Source organism: Corvus cornix, chromosome 2 (genome assembly GCF_000738735.6).
Source record: "Corvus cornix cornix isolate S_Up_H32 chromosome 2, ASM73873v5, whole genome shotgun sequence".
NCBI classification, from domain to species: Eukaryota; Metazoa; Chordata; class Aves; order Passeriformes; family Corvidae; genus Corvus; species Corvus cornix.
Genome location: NC_046333.1, coordinates 92,335,359 through 92,352,346, shown reverse-complemented (window position 1 = coordinate 92,352,346; position 16,988 = coordinate 92,335,359). Strand labels below are relative to the sequence as shown.

At 39.6% G+C, this 16,988-nt stretch overlaps 1 protein-coding gene across 2 annotated transcripts; it reads left to right on the top strand.

The window, feature by feature from the left end:
- Nucleotides 1–131: 131 nt before the first annotated feature.
- MSANTD3 (Myb/SANT DNA binding domain containing 3) lies at nt 132–15,667 on the top strand. 2 transcript variants are annotated; one of them, XM_039548263.1, is made up of 3 exons: nt 132–1,414; nt 5,767–6,212; nt 7,487–15,667. In XM_039548263.1, exons 2-3 carry the CDS (start codon nt 5,798–5,800, stop codon nt 7,894–7,896), a joined length of 825 nt encoding a protein of 274 aa, XP_039404197.1. In that variant the 5' UTR covers nt 132–1,414; nt 5,767–5,797; the 3' UTR covers nt 7,897–15,667. The 2 variants fall into 2 exon arrangements, with proteins under 2 accessions (XP_039404197.1, XP_010392166.1); XM_010393864.4 differs by having other exon boundaries at nt 133–277.
- The last annotated feature ends 1,321 nt before the right edge of the window (nt 15,668–16,988 follow it).

Sequence of the window (16,988 nt, the reverse complement as noted above, 5' to 3'; positions counted from 1 at the left end):
GCGAGCGGGGCCGCAGGGTGGGGTTGTCCCCGCCGCCGGCGCCGGTCCCGCGGGCGCTGGGTGACAGCGGCCGCCCGCCGCCGAGCCTCCCCCGCCGCCGCGGCTGATGCGCCCGCATCCGCGCCGCAGCCTCCGCGCCCGCCCGGCGGGGAGCGGCCGCCTTTGTGGAGCCGGGACCTGCTCTCCTTCTCCTTCAAGCAGAAGAGGAGCTAGCGAGGAGATTAAAAAAAACCAAGCTCGAGTTAATGTTTGAGAAGTTCGGGTGCGGGAGAGTCTGGTAGGATTCCTGTATTATGCCTATTTTTGATGGATTTCAGGCAGTCGTTCGGAATAACAACCTGCGTCCATTACCTTGCTTGCGGGAAGTGCTTTGGATGTCCTCCATAGGTAGTGGGATGACCCGCTTTAAATCTGTCTGTGTGTATCTATAGTGTAATATGATATACCTGTATATATCTTTTAATACCTTTCCGTGTACAGCTGTATAAAATCCGACAGGAGAAATTTGGGCAAAGTACAGTGAATTTTTACTAATAGGTTATCTTGTCTGTTTGCTGGATGATCCATGATAACTATTCATTTGTATTAAAGCATGAGGGGAAAGCACCCAAGGAGGTGGAAATTTTTTAAAATCTGATTAAAATACATTTTCTGTATAGATCTCGTTCATATTTGCAATGTACTCCTAATTACCTAGTGATTTCAAGTCTCAAGGTAGGCAGGGTCAGGCCTGGAACACTGATGGAAGCTCGGTGAGGAAAAGCTAACATTTGAGGAAGAAGAACACTGTTTACTGCTGGGTCTGTCATTCAAATGAAATATAAACCTGTTGTGACTAGTTTGGGTCATTGCATTTCCATGCCTTTCTTTCACCCTCAAACACTGGATGAAAAGGACAGAATTATGATTAATTGCTAATGCCGTTAATTACTGACTATGTTTAAAGCTTCACCTACAATTTAAGTTAGAGTCATAAATTTTCTCTTTATCAATCATTGAATATTTCTGGTAGTAATTCTGTTGGCACTGGTAGGTGAACTTCATTTTTACCCCATAAGTGGCCACAGTTTGCTAGCAAACTCTTTTCTTTGGGTTTGGTTAGTGTAATCTCCTTAAAATTTAGGACAAATCTTCCACCATAACACTTGAAATAATTTTTTTTTCTTTTACTGGGCTTCTTTGCTACTGATTGGAGCTTGGGTGTCTGTTTAGATGTGTAAAAGCAAAATAATGCATGTGTGTGACATATTTATGAATATGTGTGCATTTCCTAACTTGTGTAATTTTTTTTCAAGATATTCTTCCAGCAGATCACAGCACATGCCTTATAGTCTTTAAAAGAAGAATGCTGTACAACATTTCACAGTAAAGATGAGGACCTGAGAGATATTTCTGTTATCTTAAAGCTATAGAGGTTTGTGTGAGAGGACAAATACTTAGGACGCTGATTTGTTTTAAGGCAGGTTGTGAATTGAGTCATGCCAGGAGAAGATAAATAGGATAATGTGCTTTCTTACTGCATGTGTCTTGGAGCCTAGGTACCTATAAGAGTGGGAGAAGCTTTCCAGTCTTTGTTTCTTAGAATTTACTCTGCAACTGTCCTCAAGCGCCCACACAAATCAATCCAGTTTGCTGGATGAGCTATACACAGTAAACTACTTTCATTTCAGCAGAGATTCCTACCTGCTAAATAATATCCCAGGCATATGTCCTGGAAGGACTGCTTAGCCTCGAAATGGAAATTCTGTGGGCTTGTGAGAGTCCTTTCTTTCATTTTGCAGAGGAGCCAGTGGGCTGCAAGAAGGTAATTAATATGCATAAAGAAAAAAGAGGTGAATATAAATATTTGGTGGTGTTTTGATGCAACTTCTCGGTATTCTAAGTTCTCTGATATCTCAGAGTGCTTTCTTGTTCACCTAATTGCAAATGGGCTTTAATACATTGAAGAAAATAGGCTAAGTGTGTAAGAGCTTGAGAAGAGTCTTCCAAAACTCTTTTTTTCTATGCAGTAAATGCATTAAACTATCCACACCAGTTCTTGAGTTCCTTTATATATCCTAGATCATAATCCTGGCTTCTTCACAGAACGGACACAAGTACAGTGTGTATGTTTAGTAAACAAATAGTAGGAATGTGATTAGTGGAAGGAAAGACCAATATATTCTTCTCAGGGTAGGACCTATATTTCCATTCTTAAATGTTTAGTATTTGAACTTATGACTGGGGATCTCAGATGCTACCACAGTAAAAATAATAGAAGTAAATGATAGTGTGGTATGAAAATGGTACTTAAGTTTGCTCCATTCATGAAAGATCAGCTTTTATTCTACTACATAATTTGTTAATATATCAGAAGTCATATTTGGAAATGTTTTAGATATTTACTGACATCAGTTGATCTCTGCCACTTTGTGGAGCTAGATAGCACCAGCATCTGGAATCCACAAGTCCTAGTAATATTGTTTAACTTTTTGAACATAGTCTCCAAAGTTCTGAAAATCCAGTTTTTCTGAACAAAGGGATTTTCTAAATATATAATGATTTTTTTGTCTGAGATTCTCTCACCTTTTCAAAACTAGAAGTAAGATTGGCATTCATCAGTAGAAGGTAGAATCAGTCCCTTCTGATCACATGGAGTCTCTGATCCTGGTTTTTCGGGATCATAAACTACTGGGCCTTGAAACTTGCTGGTGAGGCTGCATTTCATCCCATTCCTTGGTGGAATTGAGGTTAAGATAGAAAACCAATATTTAGTCCCAAGAATTTCATTTCAGCAGCTGTCCAAAGCAACTTAATGGTTTGGAATGGTGCAATAAGTATGTAAGTAAAATAGATTAGTAGATAGATTCTATTCCATTATAGGTCTTTTATTTTACATATTTTCAGAGTGGTTTCATGGAGAGAACTTGCCAGGTTTCAGTAACTTTGCTAGGAAGTCGATTTCCAGGCTACTTTCTTTTTTTTTCCCCAATTTGTGTTTTATTTAAGGAACTCCTGAAGCAGCTAGTCACTTCTTTTAGACCTAGACATCGTAATGACTGGTATGCACTGAAAGAAGTTTCTTTACTTATACCTAGTTTGTTCAGTGGGTTTATAGCTGTTTAAGAATTCCTTTCACCAACGTGGGGGGTAACTTAAGTTTTCACAGACCATAAAAAATAACTTGATACAGTGTGACAGTGGAAATACTGAACCAAGAAACAGTCTTCCTTATGCTCAGCCACCCAGCTCTCTTCCTTCTTCCTCCTTTTGCTTTCATGTAAAATAAACTAGCTCTTCTATGACCAGTAGCACTATTAAAGTCTGTTGTCCTATGGGTCGTTCCCTTAGTCCCCTAGGTCTTTTCTGCTACAAAAACTTCAGCTTTCCCATGTCCTCCTGACACCAGGATTTGGTAAGAGAGAGCAGAACTGTGACTATCCAGGACCCACATAGGGGCCAGATGCCCAGGCAGGATATGCCCAGAGAGAACCCAGTCAAGAGCTGACAGAAAGTACAAACCAAGTGTTTGCTGCCTTTTTCAGTAGGGGTGCAACTTAGCTGCTGACTTGACCTAGACTATTACTTATTTCTATTCACTTTGCTTTAGTTTTGCTGTTCCAGGCTTTGTTCCACTGTGTCCTCTGTTCTTTGACTCCTTTGTTTTGCTGCTGTCATGGTTTAACCCCAGCCGGCAACCAAGGTCTACGACCGCTGTTCATTCACTCCTTTCCCCCAGTGGGGTGGGAAGGAGGATCAGAAAAAAAAGTAAAACTTGTGGGTTGAGATAAGAACAGTTTAATAATTGAAACAACATAAAATACAATAATAACAACAATAATAATAGTAATACTTGTAGTGAAAAAGAGAGAGAGAGAGAGAGAGAGAGGAAAAAAAACTCAAGAGAAACAAGTGATGCACAATACGACTGCTCACTGCCCACAGGTCTCAGCCAACTCCCTCCTCATTTATACACTGAACATGACATTTTATGGTATGGAATATCCCTTTAGCCAGTTCAGATCAGCTGTCTTGGCTGTGCTCCTTCACAGCTTCTTGTGCACCTGCTCTCTGGTAGAGCATGGGAAACTGAAAATCCTTGACTTGGAATAAGCACCACTGAGCAACCACTAAAACATCAGTGTGTTATCAGCATTCTTCTCTCTGAATCCAAAACATGGCCCTGTACCAGCCTCAAAGAAGAAAATAAACTCTGTCCCAGCTGAAACCAGGACACCTGCGCTTTGTCATATTTTATGGGCTACTTGAGAGACCTGCTGTTTTCATGCCAGACTTGGGTTCTCATTTTGATATTATCTTGTCTGTTAGCTTTCCTTATAAATATAAATAGTTACCTTTACCAAAAGACATGAGAATAATTGCACATACTAAGATGTTTGGAGGAAAGGAACTACAAGCATGGCACAAAGAAAGTCCTAGCACAGTGGAGTGAAGGAAAAATATATTGAGAAGAGGAAACTTGATGGTGATATCTAGTGCATCATCAAGGAATGCTATGAGACAAGTAGTAGAAACAATGGGCAAAAGACTAGAAAATTCATTCTGGGAGAGTGCTAGGCTGTTAGGAATATGAACCAATTATCTTATATATGTTGTATTGCTGGGTTTAATGATTAAAAATGGAAGGAATGAGAGCCAAGGCAGCATTTCTGCCCAAAATCCAAAAGTAATTTGGGCTATGCAGTTATAGTGGGAAGGAATGTGGAAAAAAGTGTGAAAAGATAAAAGAAGCAAAACTACATTTTGTTGCACAGTCATATGTTGTTAACTCAATGCAAGTACTGCTTTATTCCTTTTTTTTTTTCCCCAATGGCCAAGAATTCCCTGCTATCAGCTACCCTTTTCCTACTGACTCCGTAAGTCCTAGGCTTGAGAAGAGAGGTGGTTGCTGACGTGGTGTAAGTGTATAGCTGTGGCTGTACTGAGTAAGGCCAAAACTCCTTTTAGCCTGGTCATTGCCTCTCCAGAGTGACCAGCAGCACCAATGCAAGGAAGTGCCACACGTGCAGGGCCAGTAGTCAGGGGCAAAGGACCTGTACCTTCCATGTGGTTAGCTTCTGGAGTTATTTCTTGTCTCCTTGCAACTCTTGCTGCTTCTCAATATTGTAATACAGTTCAGGATCCTGCTGCCTACTGGGTATCAGCCAGGGGGTGGCTGAGCATGGGGGAGAACCAAGCTGACAGGTCTTTAAAAAGACAACTTCTTACTATCTTTGCTCATACAGTTTTCAAATATTGTAGAGAGAGGGGAGAGATTAGTTATACACAACCAGCAAGGACAGAAGAAGGTATTTTGTGTGTCAAAGGAAACCCAAACATGCTGAAGGTGGCTTTAGAATTAAACCTGAGCTAGCAAGGGCTCGATTTTGGAATTTGTTCCTAAGTTCAGGGCTTGGAAAACTTTCTGGGAGTGAAAAAGTGCAATGAACAGGAAAAGAAGATATAGAAGATATTAAACTCAAGATACTAAGTAAATACTAACTATTTTGTATCAAGACAAATTGTAACAAAGACAACTATTCATTACAGTCTACTTCTGGAACTGTGTATCCACTAAAGTGGCAACACAAACCAGCATGTAATTACATTATATCTTACCTGATCGTCCATTATGTACTCTAGAACTACTCACAAGCTATTCTAGAAAATGAAATTAATCAGAAGCTATGCTTAGGAGGGTTTTTGCTGAAACACAGTTTCCTGATACTGCAACCAGTTCTAATTTGTGTTTGGTTTGTTTTTTTTTTTCTTTCGTTGTCTTCATAGGAATTTTGGCTTCTTGGAGAAACAGTAGAAAATGCAAAACGAAATAATAAAGCCTGCTAAATACTTCTCAGAAGTGGAGAAGAGTGTGCTGCTTGCGTTAGTTGAAAAATACAAATACGTGCTTGAATGTAAAAAAAGTGATGCAAGAACAATTGCTCTGAAGCAGCGCACGTGGCAAGCACTAGCTCATGAATACAATTCACAGCCCAGTGTATCACTGCGAGACTTCAAACAGCTAAAGAAATGCTGGGAAAATATCAAGGCACGGACAAAAAAGATAATGGCACATGAAAGGCGGGAGAAGGTAAAAAGAAGTATTAGTCCACTTATAAATACTCACATCGTAGGGAAAGAGAAGATTGCCAGCATAATGCCTGAGCAAATGTACTTTTTGCAGAGCCCACCAGAAGAAGACTCTGAATATCAGCCTGATGCTTCTAGTCAAGGTATAAATGTTGCTGTAACGATGCAAGTAGTATTGCTTTGTATGTCATTTTGCCAGTAATTCTTTTCCAAATCTCTCCACTTAGCTCTGACTGCTGAATATAGAAAAGTAACTTCAGAGCTATGATACTACAAGGCTCTGTGTATTTCCCTAGGCCTCGGGGAGTTAAATGGATGTTCATCTGTTTTTGACATATCTGCTGCTTTGTGGCAAGCATCACAGTTGCTATCATGCTGGCTTTCCAGAGAACAGTCCCAAGGATATCTTTATCATTTTTAAAGTATCATTTTGCTGGTGTAAAAAAAAAAAAGCCGCCAGCAGCAAATTGATACACAGTTGCCTGCTGCAAGAGTTCCCTGTAGGTCTTTCCTCCTTTGTTTTCAGGACTAAAAAGAGTATGTAAAGCCGTATTTCACACTGCAGTCCACACTGGAGAATGGCCTTTCTGGAGAAGTTTAGCACTACGTTCTTCCTTGTTTGGCAAGCATACATAGAAGAAATAATTCAATACCAGAAGGGAGGGGGGCTACAACAATTTCTTGCGAATTTTATTATGTCAGGATCTCACACAGAAGACTGTCCTTGCTCAAAAGCCAACAAAAGCTACATTGTTAGATTACATTCTTAGAATATCTCTTTCATAATTGCATTTACTATAATTAATCATTGGGATTTGGATAGGAACGTATTTTGAGACCCTCATTTGCAGTGGTAACTATTCTGTTCCCTGAGTAGTCTCTTTTATTTCAGAAGAATTGGTAGACCCTTCTTAAAGTTAGAATAATGTGATTTTTTCCTAAAAATATACACTACTGTGTTTACGACATCTACAGCAGAAATACGGAAAAAATGAGAACTGTTCTTCCTAGTATTCCCTTTTTGATATTCATGTTGATACAGCTTCGCCTGACACTCAGATCTTTCATAAAAATATTGCAAGTCACATATGGATTTAGCTTAAATGTCTGCATTAAGTTTTAGCTCCAGGCTCAGCCACCTAAATTTAGGTGTCCACTTATAAGTGTCTACATTCACTTTAGTCTTCTGAACTCCCACTATAGCCATGGAGGTCTTTCAACAGAGGCCCAAGTGGTTCTGTTCAGTCCATTATACCCTTAGTATTCTGTAGCAGAACTGCATTATGTAGTGGCTCCTGTGCATTTCTACTGGAGCACAAGGTTTAGATGCGCGTATCAGCAACTTATGTTATCCCATTTCTGTTTCTTGAAGGAGAGGAAGAGAGTACTATAATCCTTTTTCTTCTTTTGTTTGCAGAGTCATTTGTTGTGTCAAACAGAGAACTTTGTGATGAAGACAAAGAGCTGGTGCATTTTCCAGTATGTGAAGGTACCTCCCAACCTGAGCCCTCGTGTTCTGATGTCAGAATAGCAGCAGATAAGAACTACAGAAGTAAAGCATCTCAGGAAAGTGCTCTGAAAAAGATGCATGAGGAAGAACATCATCAGCAAATGTCAATTTTGCAACTGCAGCTAATCCAAATGAATGAAGTTCATGTGGCAAAGATACAGCAAATAGAAAGAGAGTGTGAGATGGCTGAAGAAGAACACAGGATAAAAATGGAAGTGTTAAATAAAAAGAAAATGTATTGGGAGAGAAAACTGCAGACCATTACAAAAGAATGGCCTGTATCATCCTATAACAGACCCTTTCCTAATTCACCTTAGAATATAGAAGGGCAGAGAGTCAGTCTGATTCAGCACATTTATGAGTAACATGCACTGGAAAAAGGGTTTTCTACTGTGAATGTACAGTGACAGGATAGGTGCCTGGCTGATAGTGAACACACTATGACTCTTAATGTTTAGGGAAACAGTGGTATATTCCACCACGAGGAAAACTTGTTCATTTGTAGGTAGTTCTGGTTTGTTTAACTCACAGACATGCACAGTGTTCTAAAATGTGAACATATTTTCCCCTCTCAGAACACCCTTGATCCTTGTGAAATTTAAGGTACTCTGGGTATTCTTACATTGGGTGTTCTGAAGAAAACCTAACAGCTTTAAACATCGGGCTGTGGTGTTTGTTTTGATTACTCTCTGTTCCTATCTACCATTTCCCAAATGAAGGCAAGGGTTAGAGTTGCTCTCTGCTATTGAGACAAAGGTGATTGACAGGTATCAGTTGGATCATTATGCTGAGGCTTAAGAAAAATAAACTAGTTAATATAGTCTGTAACTTATTCTTCATAGAAGATGTGAAAATGAAGGAAGTAGCAAGAGGGCCACTGTAGTAATAGCCCTTTCCTTCTGAAGAACAATAGTATTTTGCAGCTGACTGAGGGAATGGTTGTGGACTGGCCCTCCAGTTGTTCGAGCCTTGACACTTGAGAAGTTAAAAAGAAGGTGACTTCTTCCTCAAAAGCCACTGTGCTTGTTCTTTCATTTCCAGGCCCACCTTGTATTGAAGTAGCATACCCAAACAGGAGGGTCAAATGCTGCTGCTTCACTTCCTGAAGTCATTCTGAAGAGAAGAGCTTTTTAACAATTCATAAAGCTCTCAAAATGCAGTGAGCCAGCCAGTCCATAGGCAAAGTCTCCCTCTATTTTCCTATGCAATACTTGACGGTGTAGCAGCTAGCTTGATTATCTCTCCTTAGCCAGAAGAAAAGACTCACCCTCTTTTCCTTCTCACAGGGTGGGAGGCAGTTCAAGGGAATCATTCCTGTCTTGAAGCACTGTTCTGTTTTGTTCTGTCCTGTGCGTTACGGTGGTGTGTTTCTTGCCTTTGCTGTCAGTGAGGGGTGATGGACATGATTTTATGAAGGCATTCACATGAAGGTCCCCATGGATTTTGAACGTCCAGAATAGTAGATAGTAGGAAAGCACAAATAAAGATAATCCTTACCCTGGCAATCATTTATTTTAGTGGGGCAAGAGTTAAGAAAATGTGAAATGCAGAACCCTGCAAGGATTCGTAAGATCTTCTGGTGTGTGAAAACCTGTTTTACAGGAAGGTGTACAACCATCATTTGAAGCAGTGAGAAAAATGAACAAACCCATAAATTTTCATTGAAAAATCTGACTATCATATTATTCAATAAAGTATTTTCAGATCATGACTCATGAGGGCAAGTGAGCAATCTATTCAGGGTATGTTACAAAGCATACATTCCCAGTTACACTCCTATCTCTTTCCCTGGATGCTCTTTCTGATGGAGTGAGTTCCTTTTGGTTTTGTTTTGGATCGAGTAGGGTTTTGTGTTGGTGTGGGTGGGGGTGTATGTTTCTTTTTTTTGACCAGCTTTCACTGCTGGTGATTCATCTTTGCGAGTGCTGCCCTTACCAGCCGCAGGGCTCACTGTGGTTAGCACTGTGGTACCTGTGCTACCTCCTAAATGTGCTAACACCAGCAGTCACAATGGGAGCTATTTATTGCTTCTCATTGTATATGGCAGAGCAAAAAAATACACTGGGCTGCTGCAAGTTAAAAAAATAGGCCCTGGGCGAAATCTGAAGACAGATCTTTTTGACCACAAACTCAATATTATTGTAAGTTGGCTGTGTGAAGAAAGTACAAGAATTCCAAAGAAAGATATTGTTCTGGGCACTTTTCTTTTTCTGCTGTACAGAAACACTTTTGGAAGGTATGATCATAGTAGAGGCAAAAGAAAAGTAAACATTTGAGGACCTTTTTGTTCTGAGATTGCATTCTGTGGTCTGGAAATGAGTCAGTTATTTGACTGGTTATGACAATTGTACAGGCACCATCCAGAAAAAAGGGATAGAGAAAATGTTTTGTCTTAACCAATGATGGGATTCCTTCTGCACTGGTTCTGAGTGAAAGCAATTTGAAACTATGAAATGGAAACCGGGTGTTAGAACGTGATGAATGGAGACAATTTCAGCACTGTGAAAAGGGCAAGAATAGAGACTGTCCAGGTCTAGATAGCCCTGTGAAAATTATTAAATAGTCAGAGAGGATCTCACAAAATGTGAGATAAGAGTAGCTTGAACTCCTGGAAATTACACCATTGCTCATGAAAGATTGTTTTATTTTTATATTTAAAAATCCTTTAAAATGAGCCTGTTTTCAAAGCGTACTAAGTGGGCAATGCCTTGCTTCTTGGTATATTTTCTTACTCTGAGACCAAAAGTTACAGTTCTTAGGCCGAACAACAGATCCTTTTAATTCAGGTTCTATTTAAAAGAAAGAAAATCATAAAAAAAAGATTAGAAAGAGCCAAGAGGAAGATATGAAAGAAAGAATGATCATTACATGCATAGGGGAAGAATGGGAATGTTACACCTAACATAAATTATACAAGATGGTTTTGTGGTACAGGCAGTAGATGTTTCACAGGTCACACAGGCTCTTGCTTTCCCATTTGTAGTTGACTGTTGGTTGCTGTGAAATTGGGTGATAGACACAGAAAAATGTAAAAGATGAACAGGAGGAAATAATGGAAATAATCTCCTTTCCAGGCTTTGGCTTTATAAAGTGATCAATGTGATGGAATTGAAATTACTTGAGAAATTACTTTTGCCTTTGCTGTTGTTGTTGCAATTACTCCCTCTGGTAGTAGGGTTTATTTTTTCTTGTGTTTGACTTATAAGTAATATAGCAATCTCAGACAATATGTCAATTTGTTTCTCTCCCCTTTTTTCTAGCTTACATCATTCAACTACTTTCACATAATTCTGTTTTCCTGTTAACCGTTTGGCCAAGGTGTATGTGCATATTGTCAAGGTTTTTCCACAGATAGAATACAGCACTATTTTAAGAAGAAGTTGCTATAAAAATTTTTTGTCAATAATGAACTTAAAAGGTACACAGGGCAAATGATCCCTGCTTAAGTCCATAACAAAAAATGTGTACCAGATATGTAGTGGCCATTGTTCTCAGCCTCCATATTCTTATGAAGAGAAACAATGGCCTTCCAGACAAGGTGTGGTGAATTCCTTTATGGTCCCCAAATTGACATGAGCCTAGCTCCAGCTGCTCTCTTTCCTTGGAGGTCATCTAATTTGTTGCCTAGTATAATTCTTTTCATTTGTTGATTTTTTTCCTCCTTTACATCTGTTCCCCCTTAGTTTTTTAACCAGCAATATGAGCAGGGGGTTTCATTCGGAGCTATGTGTTTTACTCTTTCCTTCCTCTTGCCCAGACTGCCCATATCACAGCATTTGAACATGAAACAGGTGCTCCTTCTCCTTCCACAGAAAGCATGGTTAGTTACCTTTTCCACACAGCTGCCAGTATATTCTGGATTCTGCACACAGGCTAGGAAGCAGAGGATTTTGAAGAGAGGTTAGTATTGAGAAAGGTCTGTATGAAGAAGAGCATTTTCTCCATTCCAGCTCCATGTAATTTGGGAGGACAGTCTGTGACCAGGAAGTCATTCATCAGGACCAGAGCTATGCAGGGTGCTGAAGCTGTGTAAGTGGTCCTGATTCTTCTTAGTCCTTGGGGTTCTGCAGAAGTTAGGTTTGAGGTTTCCTGGTAAAAAATGTCCTTTTTTCTCAGTAGTTGAAGAGTCTCAGTGGAATCCTTTCACAGGTACTTCCTCAAATGAAAAGTCTTACCATGACAAAGAAACAGCCCATCCTGCCATCTATTCTACTTCTTTCAACGCCCAGGCTGCTTTATCACTAGAGCAAGGGATCTTCCTGCTTGCCACAAATCCTCTCTCTGAAGCTCCTTCCTGCACTGCAGAGATGTGTTTACCCAGGGCTGAAAATACAGCCCAGCCCAGCCACTGCTCAGAGAAGCGATTCTCACAGTGTAGGTACACCTCGTGTGGCTGAGCTCAGCACTCAGATTTTGGGCTCAGCACTCAGACTTTGAACTCTTGCTACTCAGGGTCACAGTATTCCCATTGCAGCCGTGTGACCAGAGAAAGCTCAGGGCTACCTTTTTCTGAGCGTGCAGCTGAGTGTGCTGTGCTGAATTTTGTTTAATGAGCATTCATCCCTGTGTGTTTCCAACACCAAAGTTTAGCAGTCTCACAAGGATGTGTATGATTGCATAGATGTTTTTCAATGATCTTTTGCAGATATATTGTTTTCTGGTTGTAGTTACAGTCGCTTTTATGTGTCCTTTTCCTTCTTCCCCGCTTGCATTATTAATGTTCCAGTTTTGTTCTAAATCTCTGTGGTTACGGTCTGTACCACCACACATTCATGTAGTATCACATTTTCAGGTATTTTTCTCATTATGACATTGAAATAATAAACTGCTACACATTTGTATTTTGCTACTCTGTGGGTAGGGGAATTACATGTAAATCCTAAATTAACATCTATTTGATTTTTTTTCCAGACATGCCCCTCACAAGTAGTCCTGTGATTTCATATTTTGAGCTAGCTTGCTATTTTTGAAAGACTGATGCACCTTAGTTGCTTTAATAAGATAATTGCCTGTCTTTCCACATTATTTTTCTGTTTCTTCTCAAGACAGCTGACTGTATATTCACACATCGTCACTCTTCCTGAATTTTGTACATTTGATAGAAAAGAAATGACCATTTGTTGCCATCTATAAGAATAGGATAATATATTTTCCAGTGAAAGCCAGCAGTGGTCTCTGTTTCTGGTATCACAGATTGACTTCTGTGCTGATGATCAGCTTGATTCTGTTATATCTAAACAAGGTGCATGTAGAAATGTGGACAGATTTCTGGACCTAAAACTAGAGCTATAAAATAGAAACGCACTACCTGTGGCTCTGAACATTTTACTGTTCTGGTGGTGAAGGAATTAGGCATCTGACAACATTGTCAGTCACGTTAATAACAAATTACAAACTTGCAGAATCAAAAAAAAAAAAAAAAGGCTGGTTTTCAGAATGAGTCAAAGTGAAGACAGCTCTTAGCTGTCCCAAGAGGTAACGTTGTCACACATGTCAAAAAATTTCTCCTCATAGTCTTCACTTGTCTTTCCTTTGAGACTCTGGACACCTCTACCACAGCATTCACAAGTGCCTGACAATAAGAAAAGTAGCCACTTTCAAGGAGGAATCCTGCCAGAGTTATTAGACCTCACTCTTTGTAAAAGTGAAGTTGGACAATTTTCCAAGACTACATTATCCAGACACACATGCACAAACACTGTGGAAAAGCATGTGAAATCTGTCCAGCACGTAGTCTGCCAAATGGCATAGGATATACAGCAAGGAAAAGGAAAATGTTGTCCACTCCGTGGCCGTGGGTTATAAAACCAGTGTATTCAGGAGACGTGTGGATGGATCTCACCAGATGGCCAACCTCTCTAAGAATCAAGAAGTATTTTTGCCAGATATCTAGTCTGTTAAAACAGCCCCACAACAAAAGCAAAAGGAACAAAAAACCCCAAAAACTTAAGCACTCAAACAGCTAGAAGCAATCTGTTCCCTTCTTGATGGAGAGGTGGCTAGATACAAAGCCTGCACTACACATACGTGTATTTAGGGAAACAAGTCTCTATTTTAACAGAAATAAAGCAAGATAGATTTGTAGATTGTCCTTATTTTATTTAGGTCACCTTTTAAAAATGTTGATTGAGATTGTTTGTTTTCCTTTTGTTGTTCAGTCCAGCTTCAGAATAGTTGTGTTCTTCAGTCTCTAACCAACTGTTAGAGCACCTCATTAATCAATTTTGTTTGGCAAGAGAGTTGAAGTAGGTTTGTATTCAGCACAACTTGAGATTAATTGTATTCCACAAATCTTCAGATGTTCCTTCTCAGCTATAAGAGGCTGTTCTTGGATAGACCTGAACCTGAAACTGGAATTATATGCCTATTTAGTAGTAATTTATTTTTTATAGGGCACTTACAAGTTGCCATATGGGCTGCTCAAGCTCTGCCCATTATTTGGTCACATACAAATTCCTTTTCTTTTCTTTGAGTTATGCCCTGAAATTATGTACTAAGCCACAAATGGACCAGCTGAATTGCCCATATAAATTCCTGCCACACATTCTGTGTCACACTGTAATGGAGGGAGGATGGGGAATCCTGCTTCTGTTTAATTGCAGAGTTTTGGAATTTGACCTGTTACTCTCACCAAAGTTTTGCTAAAAATTGTTTCATTCTGTTTGACACCTATGTGGTCCCACTGAGCACTCCTTCAGCACAGTGAATTGCTTGGCTTTATAACTACTTGAATTCTAATCCCATGGATTTTGTGAAGTCTGAATTAACACACACAACATAAAGTCCATTTATTTGAAAAAGATCTTATAAATACTGAGACTCTGAAAAGTGCAAATTAGGGAGGTGATGTGATGAATTTGGTATTTAAACCAGGGCAGAAATTTTGGCAGGCTGGGAGTTATAAGTGCTGACCTAATAGAGAGGTTCAATCTCTGCTTTGGGAACAGTAATATCCAATACAAATACTGCCTTACCTCCAACTTTCTGTCTAAAATGAGGCATAATGAGAAGTCCTTGCCAAATAAAGCAACATTGGTTTCCAAAATGCGCTTAATTTGCTTTCAATTGCTGGCCTGCATGAGGGCTCTGAGGCTGGAATGGGCGTTCTGTTGTACTCTGTTGGTGGCTGAGAGCATAGGAAGACTTCCCATACTGATTTTATCCAGTTCCCCTCAAGTGCAATACTCCTACTGGGATGCACTTAGGTGCCAGTTGAACCACGGCAAGGTGCTCACATTCTTCAGTTGTCTGGCATATTTTCAGATTACCAAATCAGCAGGGGTGGATGTATTTGAGTAAAAAATAAGAGGTTTTAGTCAGCAGGAACAACCACCATTGCAAACTGTATTCCTGAGGTGCCTTCTAAAATTGAAAAGGCGGCAAATTTAGAGGTATAATCAATAAATGATCACAATGGTACTTTGTCTCAGCCAGTTAAAACCTCATGTTATGGGGTAAATCTTGCTTTTACTCCTCTATTAGACTGATAAAAGACTGAAATAAGTTGCATACTTCCAGTTTACATTTTCACAATCCCACTGAAGCCAGCACATTTCTCTACACTGTGCAATGATGAGTGTTGATCTCTGCTCTCAATCTTGTCCAAATGCCACAGCTACCAGCTCTACTTCTGCAAATCCAGCAAAAGTGCACTGTCAGAGAGCCAGGCTGAGAACATCAGATGGGCAAAAAGACTGGCTTAAACTTAGGCCCTTCTCTTACACCCAGCATAGACACAAGTGGCTCAAGCCCCACAGCTTCACATACTGCCACAGCTTCAAACACAAATAAAGACATAGTGACACCAGTGGGCAACTTTAGTGATCTGTAAAAATTGCTTTGGGTGGTAAGCAATTGATTTTTTAAATTTGTTGTACATTAAAATGTTCCAAATCATGGGGCAGCTTAAAATTATGACCTGTCAGTGTTCACTTACCAAAAGCAATAAATTAGCACAGTTTCAGTCGGACAGGTGCAGTTTTTTGTCAGGATTCTTAAATAATACAAAACAATAAAGCCAACTGTGTTAATCCATGCCCACTTAGATATATACATAAATTCAACAAAATAAACATCTTTTTTGTAATATTTCATATTCTCAGCTACATGTGGACTTTTGTGTTTGTTTATACTTTCCACTTTTTCTTTTCCTCAAGAGTTTAAGGCTAAATAACGAGAGACCTGATCTCCATCTTCTCGAGATGCAGAGGTTATAACATTTTACAGCAGTATCTGAAAAAAAAGTTCTGGTATTCAGTGAATGCAAATACAGTGATATTCCAGTCTGTCCTGCTTCCCAGAGACCTAGAGGAATAGCCCTAATCATGCTCTTCTTTTTGTGGTTGCGTTTCTGACCTTCCAGTCACAAGATGTACAAGCTGTTCTGCCACCAGCTACCATCCAGCAGCAGACATGTGGTTACAGGGCTTGTTCTTCAGAGGTGCTGACCTGCTGGATTTTTGACTGACTTGTATTGCTGAGTAAGAACCTCTTGCTTCCAAAACATCATGCAGTTTAACAGAATTATTTTTACATTACCCAAGAAGTGGAAATGCTTTAAGAGATAGTATGTTTTCCAATGTGTTATGGCCATCTCTGCTAGTACTACCATCTTGTGGTGGTACATAATGGTGGCCATGCTTTGAGAAGTCTTCTCTCTCCAAGGGGAAAAAGAAACTTGCACTTTAATTTGGCAGTGACGAAGGGTATTATTTGAGGTTGTTCCATGAGGTTCTTTCTCCACCATCACTTTTTCTAATCCTGCAGAATCTTCGCCTATTTAGCGTGTATATTCCACCAGTGCTGAAATTGCACCAAATTTGTTTGGCCAAGGAGACTTCAAGGATCCTCTGAAAACCTCTGAAAGTGGTAGTCTTTCCCTGTGTGTTCAGGGGGCTCAGGATCACTGCACTCCAAATGCAGAGGCATTAAAAACTGGACCTCTAAAATATTGCCATCACAGGAGCTTGAGAATCCCAAGGAGAATCCTAAATCTAGATACTCCTCATTGTCATTTTTGTATAAATGGCCAAATAATTAGGAAACCACTGTTTCTTTACACTGTGTTATATGTGACATTAGATTTTGTTGTATTTTAACAGTATGTAAAATTACATTTTGTCCTGTTTGTGCTTACGGTCAGTAGGAATTCGAAACAGAATAAACACTTAAATACTTGGCTATTTGTCATAAGATACTTGAACATGTATATGCTCCTTCTGATACTGAGTATTTTAATGGAGTATTAGATGGTATCTCTTGTGGTCTTTGCCTTTTATTAGCAACAGTTTTCTGGGGTTTGCTTTTTAAATTGTGCTAAAAACTATACATTATTAAGATCTCCTTTTTAGCCAAGTGGTAGCCACGAGGCTGATTTGATTCTCCTAGCAGGGTGTCAACTCAGTCACCT

What these genes read in the sequence shown, in the direction of transcription:
- MSANTD3 (XM_039548263.1), top strand. Translation starts at nt 5,798, where the DNA reads ATGCAAAACGAAATAATAAAGCCTGCTAAATACTTCTCAGAAGTGGAG. An exon ending in GCCTGATGCTTCTAGTCAAG is followed by an intron (nt 6,213 to 7,486) that starts GTATAAATGTTG and finishes TTTTGTTTGCAG; the next exon opens with AGTCATTTGTTGTGTCAAAC.